Source organism: Dipodomys ordii, unplaced genomic scaffold (genome assembly GCF_000151885.1).
Source record: "Dipodomys ordii isolate 6190 unplaced genomic scaffold, Dord_2.0 Scaffold117, whole genome shotgun sequence".
In the NCBI taxonomy this organism is placed as follows: domain Eukaryota; kingdom Metazoa; phylum Chordata; class Mammalia; order Rodentia; family Heteromyidae; genus Dipodomys; species Dipodomys ordii.
This window is the reverse complement of record NW_012267333.1, coordinates 3630096-3657362: the sequence shown is the minus strand read 5'-3', so window position 1 is coordinate 3657362 and position 27267 is coordinate 3630096. Positions and strand designations below refer to the sequence as shown.

Here is a 27267-nt window from a genome sequence, read left to right as displayed (position 1 = left end):
AGAACAGACTGGCACTACTAGCATCTCAGGTAATGACAACTGAGCCTGGATAAGAAAGAGGGAAGGGGGCAGGACAGGGGGCAGGAAGACACTCCCTGTCCCCACTCTCCCAAGGTATAAGAACGCACCAGCCAGACTCTCACTTTCCTTCTTTATTTCCTCTAAGACCTGCAGGCAGCAGCGTGAGGGAGGGAACCTGCCCTCCAGCCCCTGGAAGGGGCTTGATTCCTTCCCTGTCTCTACCCCATCTGTGACACAGCCAGCCTCTCAGCCCTTTTCTTCTGAGGGGAAGGTTGTCACACGCATGCATGCTCGGACACAAAGCACTCCTTAGAGCTGCAACCTCAGGACCCATGAGCCCTAGGGAAGCACCAGGGAAAAAAAAAAAAAAAGGAGGCCTGCCTGTTCTTGGTCCCTAAGACAAAGTTCTGGAGAATGGGCAGCCTCTAACTCTTGGCTTGCTCCAACCCAAAGAAGGTCCATTCCTGGTAGCACAGAGGCTGTCCTTTGGCAGAAGAGTTTTCTTTCCCTCCACTTTTTTTTTTTGTTTTGTTTTTGCAGGTCCTTACAAAAATAGAACTTCTCTCGGTATTTATAAATGCACGGCCCCTGGCTTGGCTCCCACAGGTAGAAAGTCCTCCGGGGCATTCCCTTTGTGGCTTGCCATCCAGCTCCCTTGGCTTCCAGAGTTTATGCGGCCACTTTGGGGACACTAAGAGCCTTCTGTGGGTCGGGCCAGTTGGCAGTGACGTGTCTCTGGAGCTGGGCACGGTAATAGAAGAGGTAGGAAGGTAGCAGGAATCCCAGAAAGGAGAGTGCTAGGAGGCCCATGTTGACCTTCAGGATGAGGAAAGAGAAACAAAGTCAAAAAAAAAAAAAGTCCGACAATGATTTGTCCTTATTCTCCTAGGAGACTCTCGGAGTCTAAGACTCCAACACAGTCTAAGACTCCACATGGGCTGTGGCTCCAGCCCTGGGCTACAGCTAGTCATCAGTGGACACAATTATGTTCCACCAGCATCCTGGCAAAGCAGCTGAGATAGGAAGATGGGCGGGGGGGGGCGGTGAGGGGGTGTCTAGCAAACAGCAAGCACCTAGTTGGTGCCCATACTACATGGTACTCTCCGGTTGGACAGAAGGAAGGTGATGGTTTATTGTGCATGCCCGGGCTGGGCAGGCTGCCTTTCAGATGGGACTTGCAGGTCTGGCAGATGCCAGCCAGTGGGCTCCCATTCAAGGGGGGCCTGCTGAGGCATGGACAAATGACCTGAAGGACAGACAGCCAATGAGACCCAGGGGTAGTGGCCCTCAGGGGCTCAACTGGTTCACATTCCATTCTCCATGATGCGGTGTGACTCTGGGTAATGAATTTGCACACTAAGTGCCTCCTTCTTGTGGTTACTGTGGCAAAGATTAAGTTCTTTTGAGTTTTTTGGTTTTCTTTCTTGTTTGTTTTTTTTAAGATACACAGAAGGCTTGGCACACATCAACTGTCCAGTGAGCAGGAGCAGTTAATTCATCACAGTTCTTGTGGGAGGCCTGTGGTGTGTGAGGCCCCACAGGGTAGAAAGATCAATGTCAGGGAGACAGACGACAGCTCAATGCAAGGAAAGCCTCCCGTAATAATGGCACTGCCTTGTGAGGAACGGAGCCCTGCTACATGAAAAGGAAACTTCTGGCAGTGCTGGAGAGAGAGGGTGCCTTCACCCTAGATGTGGAGGTCAGGAGCTCTTGAACCCACACTTGAGGATCAAGACAGCACCAGTGCACAAATCCTTAAAAACAGACCCCGCTGGACACTCACAGTGGCTCCAACCTATAGTCCTAGCTACTCAAGAGGCCCAGGGGTTTTCTGAGGTACAGCCATCTTGGGAACCCTCAAATTAAGGAGTTCAGAGGTGTCTCCTGGCTGGCATAAGGGGAGTGAGGGGTTCTATTACATACAAGCCCTGACCCCTGACTCTCCTCCCACTACACCCAGGAAAGTAGCTCCTGTTCCCCCAACACCGACGAGACTCTTACCCAGAAGGGCTCTCCACGCAAGGGCCCCACCATGGCCATGAAGAGTGGCTGCTGGAGCAGAGCAAACACAGCGCTGATGAGCGACTGCAGGCCTGTCAGCGTCCCAAAATGATTGGATGGGAACCTGTCCAAACAGGGAAGCTCAGGTCAAGGACATGTGTGATTCACTCAGGCCCAGAACCCCTCCCTCCCCCCCAGCCTGCCCGCTGACCGCACTGGCCAGGCAGGTGCTTAGAGTTCAGGTTTACCATATGCGCTTGGATCCCTGAACTTGAGACCCTGAACTTATGGGGCCAGCAAGCTGGGTTCTGAGACACACTCACTGTGTGATAATAATATGTAGCTCAACTTCTCTAGGCCTCACTTCCTTCATTAATCGTGGGAACAACACCAACCCCACTGGGCTGTGTTTGCTTTCTATGTATCAGGCAGTGTTTGAGGTACTGGGGATAAAGCAATGAATGAAATGACACCTTGTAGATGTGACATCTGGCCAACCACTGATAACCCTAGCTCCTCAGGAGGCTCATGGTTCAAAAGCCAGCCTGAGCAGGAAAGTCCATGAGACTTTTATCTCCAATTAACCAGCAAAAAGCTAAAAGTGGAGGTATGGCTCAAGTAGTAGAGTTCCAGATTTAAATAAAAAGCTAAGGGACAGTGCTCAGGTCCTGAGTACAAGTCCCAATACACATGTGCGCGCACACACACACACACACACAGCTGGCATTTGGTCAAGAACAGGTGGCAGTCGGACAAGAAGCAAGATAAATACGTAGTGGTAGGGCTTAGAGCTAAAGAGAAAACCAAAGCAGGAAGTACAAGGACCAAAGGCATTACAAGAATAGGTAAGCTGGCCAGAAAAGGCCTCACCAAGAAGATGACAGCTAGGGAAAGACCTAGAGAAGGTGAAACTGGTAGTCTTCTAGAATCCAGGAGAATATTCTAAAGGGAAAAAAAGAGACCAGCAAGCGCAAAGGGCCTGAGCAGAGAACATGCTTGGGTTTCCAGTGCCGAAAGTGGCTATTGCAGCTTAAAGCAAGGGAAGGAAGAGAAAAGGAGAGGGTAAGGAAGCAAGCAGAAAGGTCTTGGGAGCCAGATCTTTAGGGCCTTTGGAGCTGTAATAAAGTCTCTGGAGTCTGCTCAGTGAGAGAAGATGGGAAGCCACTGAGTAATGTGAAAAGGCTGGTAGCCCAGCCCATGTTTAAAAGAGACTTGAGGGCAGGGCTGGGGATGAAGCTCAGTGGTAGAACGCTTGCCTGACATGCATGAGGCTGGGGGTTGGATCCCAGCATTGAAAGAAATAGTCAGGGAGGCAAAGGCAGACTTGAGAAGCCCATTTGGTGGCCACTGTCATGACCCCATGGAGAGGCAAGGACAGCCTGAAGCCAGGTTGCAGAGAAACAAAGTCCAGGAGGAGAGAGAGGTGGGCTGAGGGAAGTGCAGAGTCAGCAGGACCGCATGTGGGGCGAGAGCAGAGACAGAGCCAGGCTACTGCAAGCCAGAGAAGGAAAAGAATCGGAGCAGGTGCCCTCTGCCAGGCCAGCAATGGCATTTAAACCAGGCCAGAGGCTGAATGCCCTCCACCCAGGCCTGCCTCGGAGGAGGCCCTGGACAGTAGTTGGCCTCTTCTCCCGGCCACTGTAATGGCCTTGATTATCTCTCACCCACGCAAGGGGAGTCCCTCAACAGTGCCTGGCAGTGGAAAGTGGGAAAGAGCATGGGGGAAGGGAGGCACGGGGAGGTGCACAGCTGCTGTTGTGAGAGAGGCAGGACAGGCAGTAGACCCCGAAGGGCTCCGGGCTGGCCTGTGGCGCAAGGGAGCTCCAGATCGTTACAAGAGCTCTTGAGCAGGGCAGGGAGCAGCCAGCTCCCCAGGTCCCCACCAGCAACAAGATGTCAGTACTCCAGGGAAGATGGCTGGGTGCATTAAGGGACGCTACCCAGGGCACCTTCCATTGCCTTCAGCTGTGGCTCTGGGGATGGTGGAGGGGGGAAACAACGCTCAGGAAGGTTGGCTTAGCTTAAGTGGCTCACACAGCAGCGTAGAGGCCCCCACAGGCCGAATGGAAGAAACCTCGCACCATGGTGTGCAGGACAAAGGTCACCAACTGAAACCAAAGAGAAGGACGAGATTAAAGAGAGGGAAGGAGGGAAGAGTGGGCAGGCAAAAGAGGAACAAGGGCCTCACTGGACCATCTACTCGTTCCTAGTCTCACCTAGACCCACCCACCCACCCAATCAACTCCAGTTACTTCCTGGAAGAACCCGGATGTAGAAGAGAACCAGGCTTCTTCCTGGGGGGGGGGGGCAGAGGGGGAAATCGGGGAGGAAGAGAAGGTACCTGGAGGTGTAAGTTGTTGATGAGGCAGGTGATGCCAAAACCCACCAGCAAAAGGTTGGTCAGGGTGAAGGCGTTGATGGCATTGGTTAACTTTTGGATCTTGCTGTAGCGTGGTCTGGTCGACTTGGTCTGGTCTCCATCCCTGAGGAGAACAGGCAGTCACTGGCCACTGCCTCCACCTCCCTAATTCCCAGTCTGGCCCCAACTCTTGCCAATGTGCAGGACAACCATTTCTCCAAGATTCACAGTCCTCTGTGGGAGGAACCCACACTGCAAGAGCCGAAACACACACACACACACACACACACACACACACACACAGAGTTTGAGGAGTAAGGATGGGGAAAGCCTGGATGAAAATGAAAGCAGATACCATTCTAGAAAGGGCATGGCCCCTGACTACCCAGCAGGCTCCTCTTTCTGGCACGATCTGGCTCTGAGGCCAGCGGAGGAGAGAGGGCAGTAGGCTGGGGTAAGGGCAGTCTGTTTACCTATCCCAAACAAATGAGCATGATGAATGGACCCTGGCAAAGGGGAGCAGAGGGTAAAGGGAGGTGGGGGAGGGGAGGGAGGGAATCTGGGGCACTACAGGGCAGAGACGGAAACTACTGGGCTATTCTCAAGATGCCTTCTCTACCTCTCATCCTCTCAGGACAAAGGGGAATGGTTTGGACTCTCTCTCTCTCTCCCTCTCCCTCTCTCTCTCTCTCTCTCTCTCACACACACACACACACACACACACACACACGAGTCAAAGCAGTCAAAAGGCCTGAGTCCAAGACCTAACAGAGACCTTCAGCCAATAAGACACCTCCAGTGATCCTTGGCCTTTCCTTCAGTACCAACCTTAAAGAACTGATAGAAGATGACAAAAATGATATTTTGCTACTCCTACAATTGGCTCTCTTTGCCTTACTCATGTAACTGTAACCCTTCTGTACAGCATCTTTACAATAAAATTAAATACATAAATTGAAAACAGAGGGAAAACAAAGATTAGCTTGCTCTCAGAGAAGCCAGCTGGCTATTTTGAGAGTGGGCTGAGAAAGCACGTGGGGATCTGGATCCCCTGTCTGCAGCTCCACACACTGAACTGGAAGCCATCTCCAAGCCCAGACAGTACTTCAGAGGAGGCTCCCTTATGAGACACCCTGGGTAAGAACCACCACACCTAACTCATCCCCAGCTCTTGTCAACCACGTGATAAATGTCTGTTAGTGAAATATGGGGTGATGTGCTACACAGCAAAAAATATGTAAGAGAGCCAGATACTGGTGGCTCACACCTATAATAGTACTCAAGAGGTTGAGATCTGAAGATCACAGTTTGAAGCCAGTCTGGGCAGTAAAGTCCATGAGTCTCTTATCTCCAATTAACCACTAGAAAACTAGAAGTGGATCTGTGGCTCAAGTAGTAGTGCGCTAGCCTTGAGCAAAAGAGCTCAGGGACAATGCTCAGGCCCTGAGTTCAAGCCCCACAGCAGAGTAAAAAAAAAAATTCTATCACTGAGAGCTGGTGGCTCATGCCTATAATCTTAGCTATTCAAGAGGCTGACAACTGAGGATCATGGTTCCAAGTTATCCCAGGCAGGAAAGTCTGTGAGACTCTTATCTCCAATAAACTACTTGGAAAAAGCGGGAAGTAGCACAGTGGCTCAAGCGGTAGAGCACTAGCAAACCTTGAGCCCAGGCCCTGGATTCAAGCCCCAGGGCTGGTTAAATGAATAAATAAATAAACCAATTCTTCCTCCCTCTTGCCTTAAGAAAGCTTTAGAGTGTATCCTCTTTGACATGGATTCTGGAACCTGCCATGTGATCTTGGGCAAGTCACTTCACTCTATAACCCCGGGTCTCAACCTCCTCATCTGCCAAGAGAGGACAATCGTGTATCTGCATTAGAGAGCTGCTGTGGGAAGCTGCAGGTGTGGCTTGAGTGGTAGAGCTCCAGCCTTGAGTGAAAAAGCCAACCAACAGCGCAAGGCCTCGAGTTCAAGCCCCAGTATTGACACCCAAAAGAGAAGTTTCCTACTTAGGTTGGCTCAGCCAACGCGCAACGTCAGCTATGCTTCTTGGCAAACAAGCCATGCTTCTTCCAGCTTCAGTTTCCTCATCTTGTCATACAAGGTGGGGGGGAGGGTGTACCTCTACCCCCAAGGTTCTCAGGACAATGACATGAGATGTTATGTGTCCACGTACAGAAAGCCTGAAAGGATCTGACCACTTGCTAGCACCATCCATCCCTGTGTGGGTCACCTGGCATCTCCAAGGGCAGCGCCCTCGGCTGGGGAATCCACACAGTCCTTGATCCGCCAGTCCATGATGTAGCCGATGAGGGGGCAGGTGAGCAGGCACAACAGCTGCATGGCCCCAAAGACTGAGGAGTAGAACCCGACTGGGCAGGAAGGGAAGTGGGGTCAGGGGGCTAGCAGACCAGTGGGCACTGCCACCCACTTCCAGCAGAGGACAGAGAGCTTCAAAATCACCTCCCGGCGACCCACATTCTTAGATGCGATCGGGGCTACCAGAGTGGGCCCAGCCCCTGAAGGATGGACAGTGACATGGTGGGTATAGGCCAGGGCCCTGCTTCCTTCTCCCTACCTGTGTCTGCCACCTTTTGTCTCATTTCATTGGTCTCTGTGGGCAAAGGAGAGACATGGTGAGGGGAGGTCAATCAAGTGGCCAGCCTGGAACCCCCCCCACTCCAGGGTCCCAGCAGAGGCTCACCAGGCTGCTGGCCACCTGTGATGAGATACTCCAGCATTTTGTTCATGGCGGCCATATAGAAGATCACCCGCAACTGGGTCATGCCCATGGTGAGGAGGCTCCACAGGAAAATAGGGGAGCAGAGGCTCTTGCGGAAGGGCACAGACTCTGGGGAGACGGGGGGGGGGAGAGGTGCTACTGAATCCCCAAGCCTTCTTGTTCCCTTCCCTCCCCACCCCCGCCATCGGTGGTGGAGCTTGAACTCAGGGCCTGGGCACTGTCCCTGCGCTTTATTGTTCAAGGCTAGCGCTCTACCACTTGGAGCCACAGGGCCACTTCCTGTTTTCTGGTGGTTAATTGGAGAGATAAGAGTCTCACGAGACCTGTTCTGCCTGGGCTGGCTTCAAACTGTGATCCTTAGACCTCAGCCTCCTGAATAGCTAGGATTACAGGTGTGAGCCACCAGTACCTGGCTTGACCACATTTTAAATGTGAGGGAACTAGAGCTGAAAAAGAGGACTACGTGGTCTGTGCTCACATGGCTTGGAAGCGGCAAGTGGGCCTGACTGGGGCTCCTGTGGGGATAGGCTGGACTGGAGCTTCCATGACCATGATATCAATGAACCTCCCCACTGGGTGTGTATGATAAGCTCTAGTTTAATTTTGAGTAGTGCTGTTAATCTAGTTTAAGAGATAAAGAAGGTTTTCCAGGCACCAGTGGCTCATGTCTGGAATCCTAGCAACCCAGGAGGCTGAGGATTTGAAGATGATGGTTCAAAGCTAGTCCTGGAAAAGCCCGTGAGACTCTGATCTCCAATTAACTACCAAGTGGAGCTATGGCTCAAATGGTAGAGTGCACAGAAGCCCAGGGACAGTGCCTGGGCCCTGAGGTCAAGTCCCAGGACCAGCACAGAGTGTGTGGTGAGGGGGAGAGAAGGAAGAGGGAGGGAGAGAGGAGGAAGATGGTTTACCAGGCATCAGTGGCTCATACCTGTAATCCTAGCTACTCAGGAGACTGAGATTTGAGGAACTATAGCCAGCCCAGGCAGGAAAGTCTTTGATACTCTTAAATTAACAAGCAAAAAAAGCCAGAAGTGGAACTGTGGATCAAGTGGTAGAGCAAAAAAAGTTAAGAAACCTCATCCAGGCTCTGAGTTCAAGCCCTAATATAAGGAGAGAAGGGAGAAGGGTGGAGGAAGGTGAGAGCAAAGGCATACTTGAGAAGCAGGATTCAAACTCCATCTTCTCACTCAGAAGCCTGTGAGGCTTCCCCTGATCAAGAAGCCAATCAAGAAGCTAGGAAAGTGGCTTAGTGCTAGACTGCTTGCCTCGCATGCATGCATGAAGCCCTGGGTTCCATTCCTCAGTACCACGTACGCAGAAAAAGCCAGACGTGGCGCTGTGGCTCAAGTGGTAGCATGCTAGCTTTGAGCAACAAGAAGCTCAGGGACAGTGCCCAGGCCCTGAGTTCAAGCACTAGGACTGGCAAAACAAACAAACAAACAAACAGAAAGCTGACCAGTCCTGGGCTCAGCAGTCCCGTGAGAAGTGGTTTAGCAGGTAGACGCAGACCGTCCTGAAGCCAGCACGGGCAAAGGTCAGCCAGGTGTTGGAAGGCCCAGCCTGCAGGTTCTCTGAACTAGATTGTGTCTGATGCAACAGGTTTGGAGTTTGCCCTGCAGGCCAGAGACCCTGCCCCATGATGGAAGCTTCTTCTACCCTTTACCCAAGGAGCCCTGTAGAATATTCCTGAGTTTGAACTTTCCAGAGTTGTGTGCACACTGACTTCTCTATCTGCAAGTAAGTGGCAGCTATGCTCCAATTGCACATGGGAGTATTGTGTGGACTGAGCTGAGTAAGAATGGACCCGCCCTAGGTCCCCCAGACTGAAACCTTGACCAGATACTCACTCTCTGGAAGGTGTTCTGAGGTGCTACGAACATCCTGGGAGGAGATGAAGGTGTCAGCCCCTTCTTCCAGGCTTGGGGCCTTCTGGCTCAGGCGTTGACCCACAATGTTCACGTGAGCATAGAAGCGGTCTCCTGTGACCTTGTGGTCCAAGGCCAAGCCAATGAGCTTGATCTTCTTCCTGCCGGTAGTCAGGTCACATCATGTGCCAATGAGCCAGGAGGACACCCAACTCCAACCTCTCAGCTGTCATCCTACATCTTTTTACTGGACATTGACATGGTCTATAAGCTCCTCAGGATGGGGAGAAGAACACAGGCACCCAATAAATGGAAGGATAGGTAAGTTGTTTCACTTGATCTGTTCCCATCAAAAAGCCAGCATCCCTGGGCACCTGTGGCTCGTGCCTATAGAATCCTAGCTACTCAGGAGGCTGAGATCTGAGGATCACAGTTCGAAGCCAGCCTGGGCAGAAAAGTCCTCATGAGACTCTAAACTCCAATTAACCACTCAAAAACCAGAAGTAGAGCGGGGTCAAAGTAGTAAAGCACTCACCGTGAGCAAAAAAGAGCTCAAGGACAGCACCCAGGCCAAGAGTTCCAGGACCAGGACCAGCAAAAAAAAAAGCCAGCCTCAAGAATTGAGACTGGCAGTGGTTTACACCTGTAAGCCTGGCTACTCAGGAGTTGGAAATCAGGAAGGCTGTGGCTTGAGCAACCCCAGCTGAATAACAACACAACAAGCTGGTACCCCATCTGTCACCCCAACTACAAGAAGCATAAAGTAGGACTGCAGTCCAGGTTAGGTCAGCCTGCGAAAGAAGGGCAAAACATTATCTGACAAGCCAAGCAGAAGGGGCTAGCAGCATGGCTCAGGTAGTGAAACACCTGTATAGTAAGCACAAAGCCCTGAGTAAGTCTGATAGTGTCAAAACAATAAACAAAAAAAATTCAGATGCTGTGTCACTCAGATTCAATGGTAAGACTTTCAGAAAGTAACTGTTCTCTGTACTATTTTTTAAACTTTTTTTTTTTTTGGTGCCAGTCCTGGGGCTTGAACTCAGGGCCTGGGCACTGTCCCTGAGCTTTTGTGCTCAAGGCTAGTGCTCTACCACTTTGAGATACAGCACCCTTTCTGGCTTTTTGGTGGTTATTTGGAGATCAGAGTCTTACGGACTTTCCTGCCCAGACTGGCTTCAATCTCAGCTGTCTGAGTAGCTAGGATTATAGGCATGAGCCACCAACACTCAACCCTCTATACTTTTTTTCATGAATCGAGTTAACCACTACATCATACAGCTATTTGAAAATTGTGTTGGCATACAGTAGGTGCCCAATAAATGTCAACTGTACGACCACCAGCCTCTGTGCTTGGTCTAAGATCATCAGCCCCAGCCATGCTGCACAGAAATGAGGTAAGAAAGGTTGGGATGAAGAGAAAGCAGGACACTGTCCAAAAAGAAATATACTTTTACCTGAATTATGTAACTGCAATCCCTCTGTACATCACCTTGATAATAGCAATAATTTTTTTAAAGAATTGGGGTTTAGGTTGCACCATAAGTTAGCATGTTTGGTTCCTTTACATCCTACCTCTGGGGGCTACATGGCAGCTAATGCTCTTGCCAAGGTGCCTCCTACATGGATCACCCTCTCCCAAACTAGAAAGGACAATAATAGCCACCATGTCCTGACCACCTGTTACGTGCCAGCTCATTATTCAGAAACACCTGTGATCAGGTCGGGGAACCAGGTCCACCGAAGAGAGATGAGAAAGCAGAGCTGGGGGTTCTGTGAGGATGTACAAAGCTCAGCTCCAAGGCCAGGTCCCATTCCAAAGCTGAATCCATGTCTCAACATTACATCCTTCGGCCTCGCTCTCTGAAGCACAGGGAGACTCTATTCCCATCCAACTCTCTCCCCCACCCAGCCCCAGCACTCACGTATAGTCAACTTCCTCCGGGGCTGGAAAAGCTTCCGTGGGCCAGTTGAGGGCGCAGTTCAGAAAGATAAGGCAGGCCAGGCCAGACCAAGTGAACATGATGACCATGAAAGGCACTCCAGCATCATAGATGAGCTGGGGGGTTGGGGGGAAGGGGGAGGAGAACCCAGGCCTTAGATGCCATCACAGAAAGACCCAGAAAGCCCACCACCCCCCTCCCTCTCCCACCAGGCCATGCTAAAACAGTGTGGCATGGTCTCCACAATGTGTGCCGGATACCCACTCCATGGCTTGCAAATCTCAGCTATCACCTCGAAAAGGTGCACACCTTTGAACTATGAGTCCATAGACCCTTCAGTGGGTCCTTATTTTCACATGCTGTACAAAGGGAAATTAATGCTCTGGGTTCACCTGTCCCCCTTGCTGATAGGATTCTGCAGGAAAGCCAACGCTGAGTCTAAGCAGTCTTCTCTCATCTTTTTTTTTTTTTTTAGGCACTCCCAGGAAGGGGTAAGGTGTACAAAGCTTTTTAACTCCAAGCAGAATAAGTTCTGAACAGACTGGGTTTCAGGGCAAGCGTGTGAACCTCACAGACGGGAGAGGCTCACGAAACGATGTCAGTTCTCTTGCCCTGCCCCCAACACGCTCTGCCTGGGTGACCCCAGCTGGCTGATGTCTGCTCTCTTGTCAGGACCCTGCTCAGACCTCCAGTCACTGCTAGGAGAAACCTTGCTCTTCTTTGACCTTGGGATCTAGGGGTTCTATCCTTCTTAGGAATAAGGCAGAGCTGTACAGAACCACACCCCGCCAGAGTGTGGGGCTCGGAACTGGCTCCTCAGCCTATGCAGGCATACTCTCAAACTCCTTTGAGGAAGCTGAACAAAAGTGCCCTTGAGTCTAACAAATTAACTTCCCAGGCTAGCATCTGAGGGGTGATGTGTCATAACTCAAGTCAAAAGAGAGCTTTTATTGTGTGCCAGCACTGGGACTTGAACTCAGGGCCACAGTGTTCTCCCTTATCTTTTTCATTCAAGGCTAGCACTTTGCCACTTGAGCCATAGCTCTGCTTCTGGATTTTTGCTGGCTAATTGGAGAAAAGAATCTCACAGACTTTTCTGCCTGGGCTGGCTTCGAACCATAATCATCAGATCTTGGCCTCTTTCAGGAGCTAAAATTAAAGCACCAGTGGCTGGGAAGGTGGCTCAGTGGTAGAGCGCTTGCCTTGCATGCATGAGGCCCTGGGTTCGATTCCTCAGCACCACATATGCAAAAAGAAAAAAAAGCCAGAAGTGGCGTTGTAGCTCAAGTGGTAGAGTGCTAGCCTTGAGCTGAAGAGCTGAGGGACAGCGCCCAGGCCCAGAGTTCAGGCACCACGACTGGACCCAAAAAAAAAAAATTAAAATTAAAGCACCAGGCTAAAAGATCTGCTTTGATATCATCTGATAAAGGGAAAAATAGGCCTGTAGCTTGCTCTGAGCGTTCCCACATCTGCCAAGCTCTGGTCTGTTCATGATCTATTCTGGTATAGATTCAATGTATGACCTTGGACCAAGTCACCCAGCCTCTTAGAAGGGAGGTAAGACCCTGCATGGGGCCAGAGTCAAGGATCTGGAATGCCTGGAAATGAAGATCTTCAACAAGTCTGTGAGCTAGTGGTCCATCTGAGATAATTCTGAAACTTCTGTGAGTGCAGATTGGAGGGAGAATAGATTAGAGCAGGTAAGGCCAGAAGAGAATGCCCAGTCTGGCCCAGAAGAGAGAAAGAAAGCCTGCATCTAGACGGTGGCAAATGGAGGAAAGTGGATTCAGTCAGACTCATAAAGCATCTTCCCATGCCATGCGGCTTCAGGGCTTTCTTTTTTTTCTTTTTCTTTGGGGGGGGGGTCCGGTCGTGGGGCCTGAACTCTGGGCCTGGCCACTGTCCCTCAGCTCTTCAGCTCAAGGCTAGCGCTCTACCACTTGAGCCACAGAGCGCTCTACCACTGGAACCACAGCGCCACTTCCGGCTTTTTTCTTTTTGCTTATGTGGTGCTGAGGAATCGAACCCAGGGCCTCAGGCATGCAAGGCAAGCGCTCTACCACTGAGCCACCTTCCCAGCCCAGGGCTTTCTTTTATAAGGGCAGGAATTGACCTCTCTCTAATGGGCAGGAACTAGGTCACTTGACATAAAACCCATCCCTCTCTCAGCCCCACCCACTTCTCATGTTAAGTCAAAAGGAAAATCCAGGTGACCCCCCCCCGCCCCCCCCCGGCCCTGTAAGAAGCTCATACCTTGATTCCTGGGAATGTGATGGCAGAAGAGGCGTAGGAACCAATCATGAGAGCCATGAAGGTAGAACGCAAGTTCCCAAACATGTTGGGCAGCTGAGGGAGGAAAGCAGAGCCGGTGAGTGTCAGCAGGACACATCTTGACATCTCCCCTTTCTCAGAGCCTGAGAAAGCTTGGAGACTCCAACCTGGCAGGCACCAACCAAGGATAGCCCTAGGAGATACAAGAGAAAAGCTTCCAAGCAAAACCAACATGGGAAACGGCATTCTGACCCCCTGTGACACACTCGCAGTGGACGTCAAGCCCCTACATGGTTTCCAGAAGTGCCTTAAAAGAGAAGCCTTGTTCACTCTTTAATCCTGGGGCTGGCCCCCAAGTTTGTTAGTTATTGTGTGATACCCCTCAATTCCTCATGAGGCAGGGGTTAAGAAATATGAGTATGTTCGGACTCGTTTCAGAGATGAGAAGATTCCAGCTGCAAGGGAAAGAAATGGACTCAAGTTCATGCTGCTCTGGTCACCAAGGCCTTACCGAGGCTCTGCCAGTAGCTGGACCTTGTAGCACCTAATGCCTGTGAACACTCAGTGGCTCCAAACACCCCAGCCCCCAGTTTCTACTGAGCCAGGACAAATCAAGAGGTGGTATGGGACGTAAGGATGAGACCAAATGGGCAGAAGCAAGCCAGGTTGCAGAAATCACATTTTTGCAGTGCAAAACAGGGCCAGAAATCTTATCAGTAAGGAATTGATTATATTCTCCCCCTCCCCCCACTCCCCTGAAGTGGACCGAGGAAAGGCATGAGGCCAAGTTTGCCCCTACTCAGGCAGAGCTGGCATGCTTTTATCTGTGAGGCACACTGCCAAGAACACAGAGGAGGGTAGCAGGGCTGGGACACCTGCCCCCCAAGAGTCCGAAGGCGCTGCTCAGCCAGGTACATAGAGAGGGCAAGGCCGGCCTAGCTAAGTATGGACGGAGAGAGAGCGTGTGAGCAATACCAGGCTTCAACAGCTGGTGGGCAACCCAGGAGGACATCTTGCCTGGGGGCGGGGCCAGCCGGCCTGGAGGGGGTGGCACTGAGGAGGGGTGGGGCAGGCTTCCAGCATTTCCACTGGCTAGCATTGCAGGGGAGGAGACGCCCACTGAGCATGCAGGGTGGACCTCCCCGTTGGCTGGCCCAGGCAGGGTTGAGGTCAAGCCTCCCGGCCTCAGCCCTAGGGAGAAGGGATTTATTGACCTGAACCAAATTGCATAGTGGGAAGGGGCTGTGGGTGAGTAGGAAAGGATCAGCTTTCTTGAGCCTTGTGAAATGTCCCCAGCTGGAATTAAAGGTGTCTGGCTGGGGTGAGGAGAAATTCAGCCAACAAACACCCGGTTTGGCTATATCTGAGATAAACAACCAGAGGAGGCCAGCAGAAACCTTCCCTTCCCCCACCCCCACCCCACTTACTGTTCTAAGCCTTTAGTCTTATCCTCATACTCACTCGTGCTTAGACAAACACACGTACACAACTCACACACTGTAACAGGTCGAGCCAGGGGAACACACCAAGTTTGTGCGTCAAACACAGCCAAAGGTCGGCAACTTCACATAGTTCAGCTTCATAGATACATCCCATCCACGCTAGTCCTCTCACATGGCCAGCACCCGCCCCTCCCCACAGACAGACAGACTGGATCCCTCCTACAATGTGTCAAAGGCCTACACATCTTGGGCTGCTTCCATCCCCCTCACGATCCTATTACCCAGTTTAAATCTCTTCCCAGGACTTATGACCACTGGCACACTTTCTTAGTTTACTTGCTCAAGGGTGGGCTCCTGGTTCTCTTCTGGAAGCCCTTGTTGAGAGAAGACACAGTGCTGTTTGTCCTCTAGTCCCAGTGCTCCACATAGACACAAGGCCCCACCCCCATCTTCAGCACCCACCTGCAGTTCACACACACACACACACACACACACACACACACACACACACACCTAGCCCCAGTATTCTCCCCTACTCCCGCAGGCCCTACTGCTACACTCACAGTGAGCGAAGTGAAGGTCAGGCAGATACCAGCAAACCCATTCAGAGACAGCGCCAGGAATATCAACGGCGACAGAACTAGAAAGTGGGAGAGAAGGGCAGGTGAGGGAGCTCTAAGTGGTCCAGGGTAGGAACTAGTGGGAAATAGCCTGCCCCCCCCCCACACCCTTGCTGTGGAGCCACAAGAAGCCAGTTAGCTCGCTCACCTTGAGGGTCCCAAGAAGCCAAGGCTATGAGGGTACAGGATGTTGCGAAGCAGGCACTGTGGGGACACAAGGCGGGCGGGCGAGTGGAGGGGGACAGGCTTGACCTGTGAGCCTCCTCTCCCCGCAGCCTCCTCCCCCGTCCTCTGCTCACACCGGCACAGCCACCTCACCTGCCCACCAGTCGAAGGGGCCGGGGACCAAAGCGGTCCATGAGGATGCCCAGGGGCAGGGTGGTGGCGCTGAGCAGGAAGGAGCCGATGGTAAAGCCCACGTTGAGCATCTCATCCTGCTGGCGGCAGCTTGGCCACTGGTGTTGCTCCTCCTGGGTGCTGTTGGTTGTGTTCTCAGCTGCAAAAGGGGAAGGGAGACTGAAGACAAGAGAGAAGAGCCTGGTGGTAGAGACCTTGCCTAGCATACATGAAGCCCTGGGTTCAATTCCTCAGAACTACACACACACACACATGCACACACACACATGCACACACACACACACATACACAGAGAAGTGGCACTGTGGCTCAAGTGGTCAAGCACTAGCCTTGAGCTAAAGTGCCCAGGTCTTGTGTTGAAGCCCCTGGAGCAGCACCAAAAAATAAACGAATAAATAGCAAAAATCAGCGAATGGTAACAAGATTTCACTTCAAAGGCAAAGGTAGTTTTCCCAACAAGCAACATTCTGCTAAATAATACTAGTTAGTATTTAATGACCATGTCATTATGTTCCAGGCAGTTCTAAATAGTCCCTGTATTAACTCATAACAGCCCTGTGAGCCAGCTAAGCTGATAAAGTACCCCATCCTCCAGATTATGAAACCGAGGCTCTGCCTTCTGGACCTTTCAGAAGGTTGGAGATTGCCTCTTCTAGGTGCCCTGCGACCTGGATTTGCAGCAAACCATCAGAAGGACTGGCAATGTAGAACCCAGTACATTCTGAGTCATGAGGCAGCTGCCCCTGCCCCCAATTTGTGACTAGGGCAAACAGGACACACCTAAGGAGGCAGGCAGCGCAAAGCCATTCCCACTCCAGCCTGAATAACTAAAACTCTGGACCAGAACTTCTTGGCTTTGAGCCTCAGAGCCAAACTATCTGATAAATACAATCAGGGACTGAAGGCCTAAGCCACAGGCTTAGGAAGAGGCCTCATTGGAGACAGCAAACAGAACACTTCACACGTTCTCCTGATATCACTGGCAAATGGGCAGAAGAGCAGAGACTCTGGAGGCTGCAGATTCCACAGTAAGACAGGGATCCCTGCTCGCAGCTCTCCACGGCTTACAGGAGATGACAGGACACAAAGGGATGTTGATATTGTTCATGTGTGTGTGTGTATGCCAGTACTGAGACTTGAACTCAGGGCCTTGGACTCACTTGGCTTTCTCCCTCAGGGCTAGTGCTCTACTATTTGAGCCATACTTCCACTTTTTTTTTTTTTTTTGCTGGTTAATTAGAAATAAAAGTCTCTCAGATTGGTCTGCCCAAGCTGGCTTGAATTCGGAATCCTCAGAGCTCAGACTCCTAAGTAGTTAGGAATACGGGCATGAGCCATCAGTGCCCAGCCTGGAGGCTGACTTAAATTGCTAGGTGCTACAAAGAAGGGAACAAACAGAAAGAGATGCCTTAGTGCCTGCGTGCTGGGAAGAAAGATGTCAATGACCCCTGACTTCAGATAACCTCAGGAAACCAAAGGGCAGGCAGGCATGCTAGGTAATTGGATCTGTGTGTTAACATCAGAAAGAACATGAAGACCTGTCAGATGATGAGTGCAGGCCACCCAGGGGAGGGACAGGTGCCAGCTACCCGGGAGGCTGGGGAAAGGGTTGAGGCACCTGGGAGGAAGTGGTTAGGGGGTTAGACCACACAGCTTTTGGGGTTCACACTAGCCCTGTAATTGAGCAATCTTTATGATCATTGTTCATTCCTCTACCAGGGACACCCATTTCCTGGACATCTACAATATGGCACAAATGGTAAAATAAGAAATGGCAGGATAATAATTCATGTTCTGCTTGGCTAACAGGGTTAGCTCTTGGAGTGTTAGAAACTGTAATTTAGGTGCCATTTTAAAATCAGGAGTTAGGACATTACCAAAAAAAAAAATCCAGATTTCTGGTTTATTCAAACGTTGAAAGAGGACTGGGAAGGTGGCTCAGTGGCACAGTGCTTACCTTGCATGCATGAGGTCCTGGGTTCAATTCCTCAGCACCCCATAAGCAGAACAAAGCCAAAAGTGGCACTGTGGCTCAAGGGATAGAGTGCTGAGCAACAGAGGCCCAGAGTTCAGGCCCATGACTACCACCACCAACAAAAAAAAGCTGAAAGATGAGCCAGACACAATGGCTCACACCTAGCTATTTGGGAGGTAGATATTGAAGGATGACAGTTCAAGGCTTTTGATTTGAAAGGGGGGGAAAAAAAAAACTCATGAGACTCCATCTCAACCAATGGCTGAGTGAGGTGGTTCACACACCTATTACCTCAATAACACATGGAAGTGTAAATAGGAAAACCACAGTTGGGAGGCCCTACCTCAAAAAAAACGACACAAAAAGAGCTGGCAGAGTGGCCCAGGTCGTAGAGCACCTCCCTAAGAAGTACAAGGAAGCCCTGAGTTCAAACCTCAGCACCACCAAGAAAAGAAAAAAGAAAAAGGTAGATCTAGTCATAACTAGAACTGAATGGAAGCTTCCCCCCTTACCTGGCCAGCCTCCTCAAAGTCACACTGTCCCTTTGTCTTTCAGCTCATGGACTCTGTCATCGTACACCTGCCTTTCTTTATTCACTTACTGTCATTTGCTTAACCTGAGCGGCCACTAGAATTTGCAGCCCCTGAGTTAGATATTGTCACTGCTCCAAAATTTCCTTCAACAGCCCTCTAACTTGCAATCAACACCTACTATGTACCTGGTTTTGCCTTTTTTTGTTGTTGTTGTTATCAGTATTGGGGCTTGACCTCAGGATTTTGTGCTTTTGCTTGGTTTTTCTTGCTCAAGGCTGGCACTCGATCACTTGAGCCATATCTCTACCTCTGGCTTTTTGTTGGTGAACTGTAGATCATAGTCTCTTGGATTTGTTTGCTCAGGCTGACTTCGAACCTCAATCTTCAGACTGCAGCATCCCGGGAAGCTAGGGTTACAAGTGTGAGCTAACATCTCCCAACTACACCAGGATTGTCTTCCGACAACCTAAGAACATTTTCCAAGGCTCCCTATCACAGACAAGGCTCCCAGATGCAAAGCCACTCAGTCCCAGCCTCTTAGAGGCAGACTTACCACAGGACCTCCCTGACCCCAAGGCCTCCCCTCCCCTGCACAAGACAGTGTGATAAGCTTCCTACTGTGTGCTGGTCTTGGTTAGGACTTGTGCCCGGCTGCTAATGCAGCCTCTCCAGCCACATGGCTAACCAGGCAAGGCCAATGAACCCCACAGCTCCTCTTTTATCCATCGGCCTCTTGTGAGTTTAAGAAATCTGAGCTCATTTCTGAAGTCTCATTCTGGGTGGATGAAGTCAGATTTCTGAACCAAGATCTACCTCTTAGACCTGTATCCACGTTGTGAGTCTGGAATCCAAATCCTCTCTTTCAGACAAGCGAGGCATGATGGAAAGTGTGTATTCAGGAAGTTAGTGAGAGTTTGGGCTTGGGGGCCAGGGAAAAGCGGGTGAGTGGTATATACGACAGGCAAGATGAATTTACCTGGTGTGTGGAATGGTTTCTGGAGTTTATAGGTATCCGTTATTTTTAGAAACACACACGAAAGGCCATCTGTGCTGATGTACCTCTGTTATCCCAGCTACTGGAGAGGCAGAGAGCTAGAGAACCTCAATTTGAGGCTCATACCTGTAATCCTAGCTACTCAGGAGGCTGAGATCTGAGGATCATGGTTCAAAGCCAGCCTGGGCAGACTCTAATCTCCAATTAACTACCAGAAAACCAGAAGTGATGCTGTAGCTCAAGTGATAGACGCTAGCTTTGAGCTGAAGAGCTGAGGGATAGTGCTCAGGCCCACAACCAACCAAAAACAAAAACATTAAATCCAAGATTTCAAGGATATTACACTTTAAAATAATAGGCCACAGCCTTGGTAGAATTGTGAATCCTGGTTGTAGAATTGTGAATCCTGGTTAAGTGTGCACTTCTGGTTAGATCCTGACTGCATTGGCTGCACTGCTGAAATGCACGTGCGCGCGCACGTGCGCACACACACACACATATGCACACACACACACATGCACACACACACACACTCCCGAGAGCTGGCTCTGAGCACTGCCACGTGTGCACCTGAGCAATCTCAAATCAGCCCCATTCTGAGTTTCCTTGGCAGTGTTCACTTCCTGGCCTGCAGCTTCACTTTCCTGCAGCTGACATGGAAATATTTAGGACTGAGATGTAGCTTGTGTCTTCTGATGGCTGGGTTCCCCGCAAGGACTCAAAACATCTGATGTTGGGATTCAAAACATCCAGGCACTGGCATGAAGCCTAGCAGAAGCACCAGGCACCTATAATCCTACCTACTCATAAGGCTGAGATCTGAGGATCGCAGTTCAAAGCCAGCTTGGGCAGGAAACTCCAAGAGACTCTTATTTCCAATATGCTTCCCAAAAGCTAGAAGTAGAGCTGCTGGCTCAAGAGGTAGAGCACTCGCCTTGAGCAAAAGAAGCTCAGGAACAGTGACTAGGAAGGAAGCGGAATCCTCACTCCAATACAGAGGACACAACCGAGGGCCTCACTCTTGTCTTATCTCTGGGTTACATCCCCAGACCAGCCCAGACCAGTCCTCATTCTGCTCTTTATTAGCTGGGTGACAGGTAAATTACTTAGAATTTGAGCTTCAGGTTTCTCTTCTATAAGATGAGGTTATAATAATACCTCTACCACATATTTGCAGTGACAACTAAAGATCCAGCTAGCAACTAGATCCAAATAGAACTAAAGAGCTAACTAGCAAATGAACATAACTGATCCTTGAGTTACTTGAGTATTATATATAGCATGTGATCCCACTGAACTTCCCTGCCTAAATTCTGAATAACAAGGCTCCTGTGAGCTGTGGTGCCCCATCAGATAAGGGCCTTTTATCCAAGAGCATAAAGAATTCTTGCAATTCAGTAATAAAAAGGCAGAGCTTCGGGGCTAGAGTTAGTGGTCAAGTTGAGTGTATTCTTCTCCTGTGTAAAGCCCTGGGTCCAATCTCCAGCACTAAAAGTTAATTAATTAGTAATAATTAGCCAAATAACTCAAAAATGAGCAAAGGCTCATTCAAGCAATATAGTAATGGCCAATAAATGCTGGAAAACACATTCAGTGTCACTGGCCATTAGGAAAAACAAACCAAAACAAAAAACCCAGAGATACTATTTGACATCCACTAGGATGGCTGTCATCACAAAGAGAAGCAGTGACAAACATTTGGCCTGTGGGAGAGGGTGGGGAGAAACTGGGAGCCTCATCTACTGCTTGGGGGGAACGGAAAACAATGCAGCCATTTTGGAAAAGTCTGGCAGCAACTCCAAATGGTCACATGACCTTCATGGCCTAGCAATACCAAACCTAGAGGCGGACCTAAGGAAAAGAAAATCATGTCCACACACACAATGTGTAGGAGAGTGTTCATAGAAGCATTAGTCACCACAGCCAAAACATGAAACCATCCAACTGAATTCAGCAGAGCCATACAGTGGCCTACCCATCAGCTATAAAAAGTAAAGAAGTAGAGGGCTCACACCTGTAATCCTAGCTACGCAGGAGGCTGAGACGGGAAGATCAAGGTTCAAAGCCAGCCCCGGCAGGAAAGTCCATGAGACTCCAATTAACCAGCAAAAAGCTGGAAGTAGAACTGTGGCTCAAATGGTAGAGCACCAGCCTTGCGCAAAAAAAGGCAAGCAAGAGGCAAGTGAAAACCCCAGTTCCAGCACAAAAAGAACAACAACAACAACAAAACACGGGTAGATAGATGGGCTCTTTAAAAGGAAGCAGGCGTTCTGGGAATGATAGAAATATTTTAAATACTGTCTATGATGATGGTGGTTACTAGAGTGTGTGAATTTGCCAGACTTCATCAGCTGGGTGAAGTCAATCGTTAGCAAAATTGTCTTCAAAAAATACCACTATTTCCAGAGGGAGAAGGTGGGAAGAAACTACCACCTGGGCACTGGCGGGCATCAAAGCCATCAGGTAGAAAAGGGAAAATCCTCTCCAGTCCCTAGGAGACACTCAGAGAGCACTCGGGCTTCATGGGGGTCTCTAGTGACTGGCACTGAGTCCTCCTAGCCTCCTCCTCAACAAATCCACCCTTTCTTCCTTGGCCAGAAACCAACTCCCCTGCTCCGGCCCCTAGCTCTGTTACTGAAGCCAGGAAGCACTGGTATATTGCTATCTCAGTACCACCTGTTGCTTCCTTCCATAACCCTGACAGGGGTGGGGCAGGCCCCAAGTGGGGGCAACTACTGCTCAGAACAGAGATCCCAACCCTCAAAGAACCATGATGGTCTTGTCCCTGGGCAGGTCCTTCCCCAGCCAGCCTCTCTCTGAGAGGGAGAAGTCTGTTGAGTGTCACGGAGCAGATACTTTTGCTCCTTTTCTACAGATCAGATAACTGACGTACCACATTCTTTTGTTGTTGCTGTTTCATTTTGCTCTCTTGGCCCTAGGGATTGAACTCAGGGCCTTGAGCTCTCTAGGCAGGTACTCTACCCCTTGGGCTATGCCTCCAGCCCCTTTTCTGCCTTGATTATTTTCCAAGTTGAGTTTCACTTTATTCCTAGCTGGCCTGAGCTTTGATCCTCCTATTTGTGCTTCCCCAAATCACTGGCCATGACAGGTGCATGTCACTGCTCCTAGCCGGAACTCCTCCCCCTCCCCCCCCCCACACAGCTGGGATAACAGGTGTGTGCTAATGTCCATCCATCAGTTGAGATGGAATTCCAGCATAGAGGGAGGAGAAGCACTCCACCAAGCCCCTTAGCTGAGCTTCTCACATGTCCTCTCCTTTCCAGAAAACAAACACAGCCACCAAGCTCTGGACATCAGAAGAGAAAGGAAAACCCCTCTACCTGGGTGGCTACAGACAAACTCTGGCTGTCACTCTTGCTACCAAGGAATGTAGATGACCTACTCCTGGTTTGGGGCCACTCTTATAAGGCGAAGGTGATTAAAAGAGAAACTACACAGACTCCAGAATCCCTATCCTAGAGGAAATCGGGCTGAACAGGACTTGGAGAGAAGGGTGACTTGAAAACCGGGGGGGGGGGTGTGAGGTGGAGGGAGGGTAGACCGTTCTCATTCACACAATGCTTGATGGGGCTCTACTTCTATTTTGTTCTTACAGTGACCCAAGCAGGAAATCCCACCAGCCCTTCCATGTGGCTCAGTGGCAGAGCATTAGCCTAGTATAGCGAGGAGAGGGGGCTGGGCCGGGAGGGCAAGAATAGGCCCCATCAGCAGCTGGGTACATCTCTGCTTCTTAGTGTACCTCCCACTTTTTTTTTGTCTTGTTTTGTTGGCTACAACAGGCATGTATTTTCTTACAGTCTTGGAAGTTAAAAAAAAAAAAAGTCAAGGGGTCAGCAGCTTCCTTCCTTCCTTCCTTTCTCTTCTTTCTTTCTTTCTTTCTTTCTTTCTGATACTAGAACTTGAACTCAGACATTTGCTGCTGCCCCATAGCTTCTTTTTCTTTTTTCCACTCAAGTCTAGCATTTTTTTTTCTACAACCACAGCTCTACTTCTGCCTTTTCAGTGGTTAATTGAAGAGTCTCACAGACTTTCCTGCTTGGGCCATGGCTTCAAACTGTGAGCCTCAGATCTCAGCCTCCTGAGTAGCTAGCATTACCTGGCTACTTCCCTCTTTAGACTGAAGTCTGTCAGAGTCCTGAAACTCTGGCCATCAATCTCAGGATCTGGATCCCCTGTAGGACAATTCAGTGACCACTGAATTCGGTAATCCTAACAGAGTGGGCTCACCTATTCTACCAATTCTCCTGGTGACCTTTAAAGAAATGACCTCTTTTCCAACTCCTAGGGGTCTAAATGCTCCTATATCTTGAGCATCTCCTACTTTCTATCCAGCTGACCACTGGTCCTTTCTCCAGTCCCCTCCTCCCTTGTTCCTCCTCCCCTCTCCCACCCCATGCCGACCTTCGACCTTCTCGGGCATACCTGGGCACAAGCTGGAATAGAAGCCCTCCTTCTTGAGCATGATCAACAGGGAGCCCCAGCCCAGGAGCACAGCCGAGAAGAAGAGATTCTCCAGGACCGCGCTGCAGGCCATCCACCAGCGCCTGCCATAGGCCTGCTTCAGCGTGGGGGCCATGCTGGCCGAGACACTGCAGAGGAACAGGGCGCTGAGGGAGGGGCCTCCCATGGGCCCCGGGGAAGTGTACTGCATCATGTCGCTTCCTGAGACCCCCTCGGGCCCACCCCTCCACCCAAGCCCTTCACAGAGGTCCCAGGGAGCTCTGGGGGGCGTCCTAGTGGCTGGCAGCCGAGCTGGCCCGGCGCGCTCTGGCAGTGCCAGGGGCGCATGGCGCGCTGGGCTCCCGCCTGGCCACTATCAGAAACAAGGAGAAGTCCTGTGGACGCGCAGCCGCTTCCTGGCGCGCGGCCGGGCGCTGGGGCGCGCTAGAACCCGCTCCCAAGGAACCAAACCCCCAACTTCCCCGAGTCCCCAAAGACCCACAAAAAGGGCAGATCGTTCTCAGACTAGCCCTTGTCAGCCTCCGGTACCAAGAAATAGACCCCCCCACTCCACTCCACGCTCCCCCCGCCCCAAACCCGACCCCAGAAGTAGGCAGGAGAGAAAAAAGAAGTCTAGAGACTAATTCCCCGACACCCTGCCCTCCCCCCCTTTCCTGTCGTCGTCCTCCTCCTCCCCCGGCCGCACCAGGAGACCCGAGTCCCTACAGTCGCTCTAGGGCCAATCCAACAGCTGCCACGTGGAGGGAGACCCAGGGCGGGCCCGGAGGCGCCCCCCTCCCCCCGCGCGCCCCGCATGGCGCCCCGCACCGCGCGCCGCGCGCCTTGGACACCGCCGGGCCCCCTCGGCGCCCCAGAGGGGCTCCGGCTCGAGCAGGAAGTCCGGTGATTGCTGACTTCATAAGGGCAGCGGCGGCGGCGGCGGGGAGGGGGGGGGCGAGGGAGGGTGGAAAGACGGGCGAAGGAAGGAGGGGAGCTCGTCCTTTCCCCGCCTCCCCCCAGGGGGGGACCCCCGAGAGTGACACCCGGGCTGCGACGCTGGAAAGTGGAGACACCTCGAAGGACAAGGGAGAAAGACTTAAGATCCAGGGGAAGGAAGCGCCGATCGCTTCTCTTGGGGAGGGGTGGAGGCGGGGGGGTGTCTCAATAGCTTGGTCTGTAAAATCTGGGCTCCCGGGAGACCCGTTCCGACGCTGACAGCTGTCTGGGTAAACCGAGGAAGGGACGGGACAGGAGGCCAGTCGGAGAACAGAGAGAAGGGGTGGGGAGGAACGCGCCCCGGCACTTGGAACAAAGTGCCGCACGAGGGTCCCACGGGCTCCGTCGCCCACACTTCTTGGGGTGCCAGCCTGATGGCCCTCGGCGGATCGCAGGTGGGGGAACCCCCGTTCCTCCACCCCCCACCCGCCACCACAGTCCCCCTCTGCTCACCTGGGGTGGTAGGGTGGGGGACGCAGGCGCCTGGGACAGCCGCGGATGCCCCCGGGAGCGCGCAGTCGGGGCGCACGGCGGGCGCCCGGGATCCCCGCAGGCCCAGCCCTGAGCCGCACCCACGCGGGGGGTCTCCTCCGGGTGCCGCGGAACTTGGGCAGGACACCCCGGTGAGCTCGCCTCTTCGGGGACCCCAGCCCCCACACACACCCCTGGGGAGAAGCGTCGGCGCTGGGAACTCCGCCAGGCGCCCCGGTGCCGCGAAGCCAGGCACCCACAGAGGAACAGATCTGCGTAGCTGATAGTTGTATTTACACACGCGGCCGCCCCGAGGTGGGGGCGGGGGCTCCCGTCGCTTCCCCTCCCCCTAGGTCGAGTTTCACACGCACGTGACCCGCCCGCTGGTCCCCAGATACTCTCGCTAACGCACACGCCCCAGCGCCTCAATTTCCACCCTCAACCTCCTTCCAGCCCCACCCCTGCCCTTCCAGAAGTCAGGCCGTGCCCTCCGCATCCTTCGTCAAAACAAAGAATGATTGAGTTTGAAGCTGCCCGGGATGCTGGGCAGGCTTGGGTGGAGGTTTTGCTCAGTGTAGTTTGGAAAGGCGTGTTTTCTTGAGTTGGTCTGAGTGTGTTTAACTTTCACATTGTGAAGTTGGCTTTGAGACCCACTAGCCTGGGCTGCCTTGGGCAGTTTAATCTCTCTGAGCTTCCGTCTTCCTGCTCTGTAATTTGGGATAACAAGAGAATATACCCCCCTGCCTGTGGGAATTAGGGGTTATGATCCAGGCCGAATACTGGGTACCACACTGGGCCCCGTCAGCATAAGTGCTAATTGTTGTCATTATGTCTTTATTATTTCACAAGACCTGGTGCTGCTTCCTTCCTGACACCAGGAGAATAGCTCAGCCTCCCTTAACTCCAGTTTCCTTATCTGTAAACGGGAGTGGGGTGGGGGGTGACACTCCTTTAACTGTGGTCTTATTCATTACTGACATAATGGTTGAATGCAATGTTAAGAAAAAGTGGTCAAGCATGGATGATTCACACCTGTAGTCCTAGCCACTAAGGAAGCTGAGATCTGGAGGATTGCAGTTTGAAGCCAGCTAGAGCAGAAAAGTCCTCAAGACTCCATCTCCAATTAACCAGCAAAAAGCTGGGCTGATAGTGTGACTCAAGTGGTTCTAGAGTCACTAAGGGCCAGGCCCTGAGTTCAAACCTAGGTATCCTTCCCCCCAAAAAAGTGAAAGTGATTGTGATATAGAGCTCTTAGGGACTACCAAGAACCATCTGTAAGGCAACAGAGAGACCTCAGACAAGAAGCCACCGGGCAGCAAGCCAAGAGAGGAATTAACATTACCAAATGGTGATGTCAGTACCATACACTAGGTACTTAAAAAAAAAAAGGTGTTATTGAATCTTTAGACCATCAGGGGCTTGTTCAAATGTCACAGCTTTTCACAATGAAAAAATGAAGTTTAGAGTTGGAACAGGTTGGAGGTAGGATACAATGTTGGGTCTACCTGGCATTTAGGTTTTGCATTTTCCTATTCAACCGGGACCATGGCAAAAGAGCAGCGGCTGAGCAGTGGCAAAGGTACAGGAAGTTCTCACTGGCAAAAAGCACAAGTTGGACTTTGATGGTTTCACTTCTTAAAATGCAATAGTGCAGGCTGGAGGTATGGCTCCATGGCAGAGCTCATGATTAGCATGCATGGGGTACCAAGTTGCATCCCCAGTCCAAAAAAAAAATTGAGGGCTGGGAAGGTGTCTCAGTGGTAGAGTGCTTGCCTTGCATGCATAAGGGCCCTGGGTTCGATTCCTCAGCACCACATAAGCAGAAAAAGCCAGAAGTGGCGCTGTGACTCTCGTGGTAGAGTGTTATCCTTGAGCTGAAGAACTGAGGGGCAGTCCCCAGGCTGAGTTCAGGCCCCACAACCGACAAAAAAAATTGAAGCTATTGGCTTCCAGAACTTTCAGGGCAAAGTCAAACTCCTTACTTGGGCACAAGCCGCCTTAGACTAAATGTCATAACCCCAAAGGATCATGGATCCCTTGAGATACAATAACATATTAATCCATTGTTTATAAAAATGTTTGTGTAAACACTACCACATATATTTGTGTTTTTTGTGGTGGTTGTTGTTCTAGTAGTGGGCTGATACTCCAGGATTGCATTCTTGCTTGGAATTTTTGCACAAGGCTGGTATTCTACTACTTGAACCCCACTTT

The 27267-nt window shown here is 51.2% G+C and overlaps 1 protein-coding gene across 3 annotated transcripts; it reads right to left on the bottom strand.

Moving 5' to 3' along the window:
* Positions 1–542: 542 nt before the first annotated feature.
* On the bottom strand, positions 543–25299 carry Slc43a1 (solute carrier family 43 (amino acid system L transporter), member 1). 3 transcript variants are annotated; one of them, XM_013029297.1, is made up of 15 exons: positions 25036–25299; positions 23569–23735; positions 15585–15762; positions 15415–15470; positions 15210–15286; positions 13187–13279; positions 10916–11049; positions 8976–9154; positions 7087–7233; positions 6961–6996; positions 6616–6754; positions 4364–4505; positions 4057–4130; positions 2023–2146; positions 543–837 (listed from the first exon to the last, which is right to left on the bottom strand). In XM_013029297.1, exons 2-15 carry the CDS (start codon positions 23720–23722, stop codon positions 691–693), a joined length of 1680 nt encoding a protein of 559 aa, XP_012884751.1. In that variant the 5' UTR covers positions 23723–23735; positions 25036–25299; the 3' UTR covers positions 543–690. The 3 variants fall into 3 exon arrangements, with proteins under 3 accessions (XP_012884751.1, XP_012884750.1, XP_012884749.1); XM_013029296.1 differs by lacking the exon at positions 25036–25299 and adding an exon at positions 24293–24355; XM_013029295.1 differs by lacking the exon at positions 25036–25299 and having other exon boundaries at positions 23569–24072.
* Between the last annotated feature and the right edge of the window lie 1968 nt (positions 25300–27267).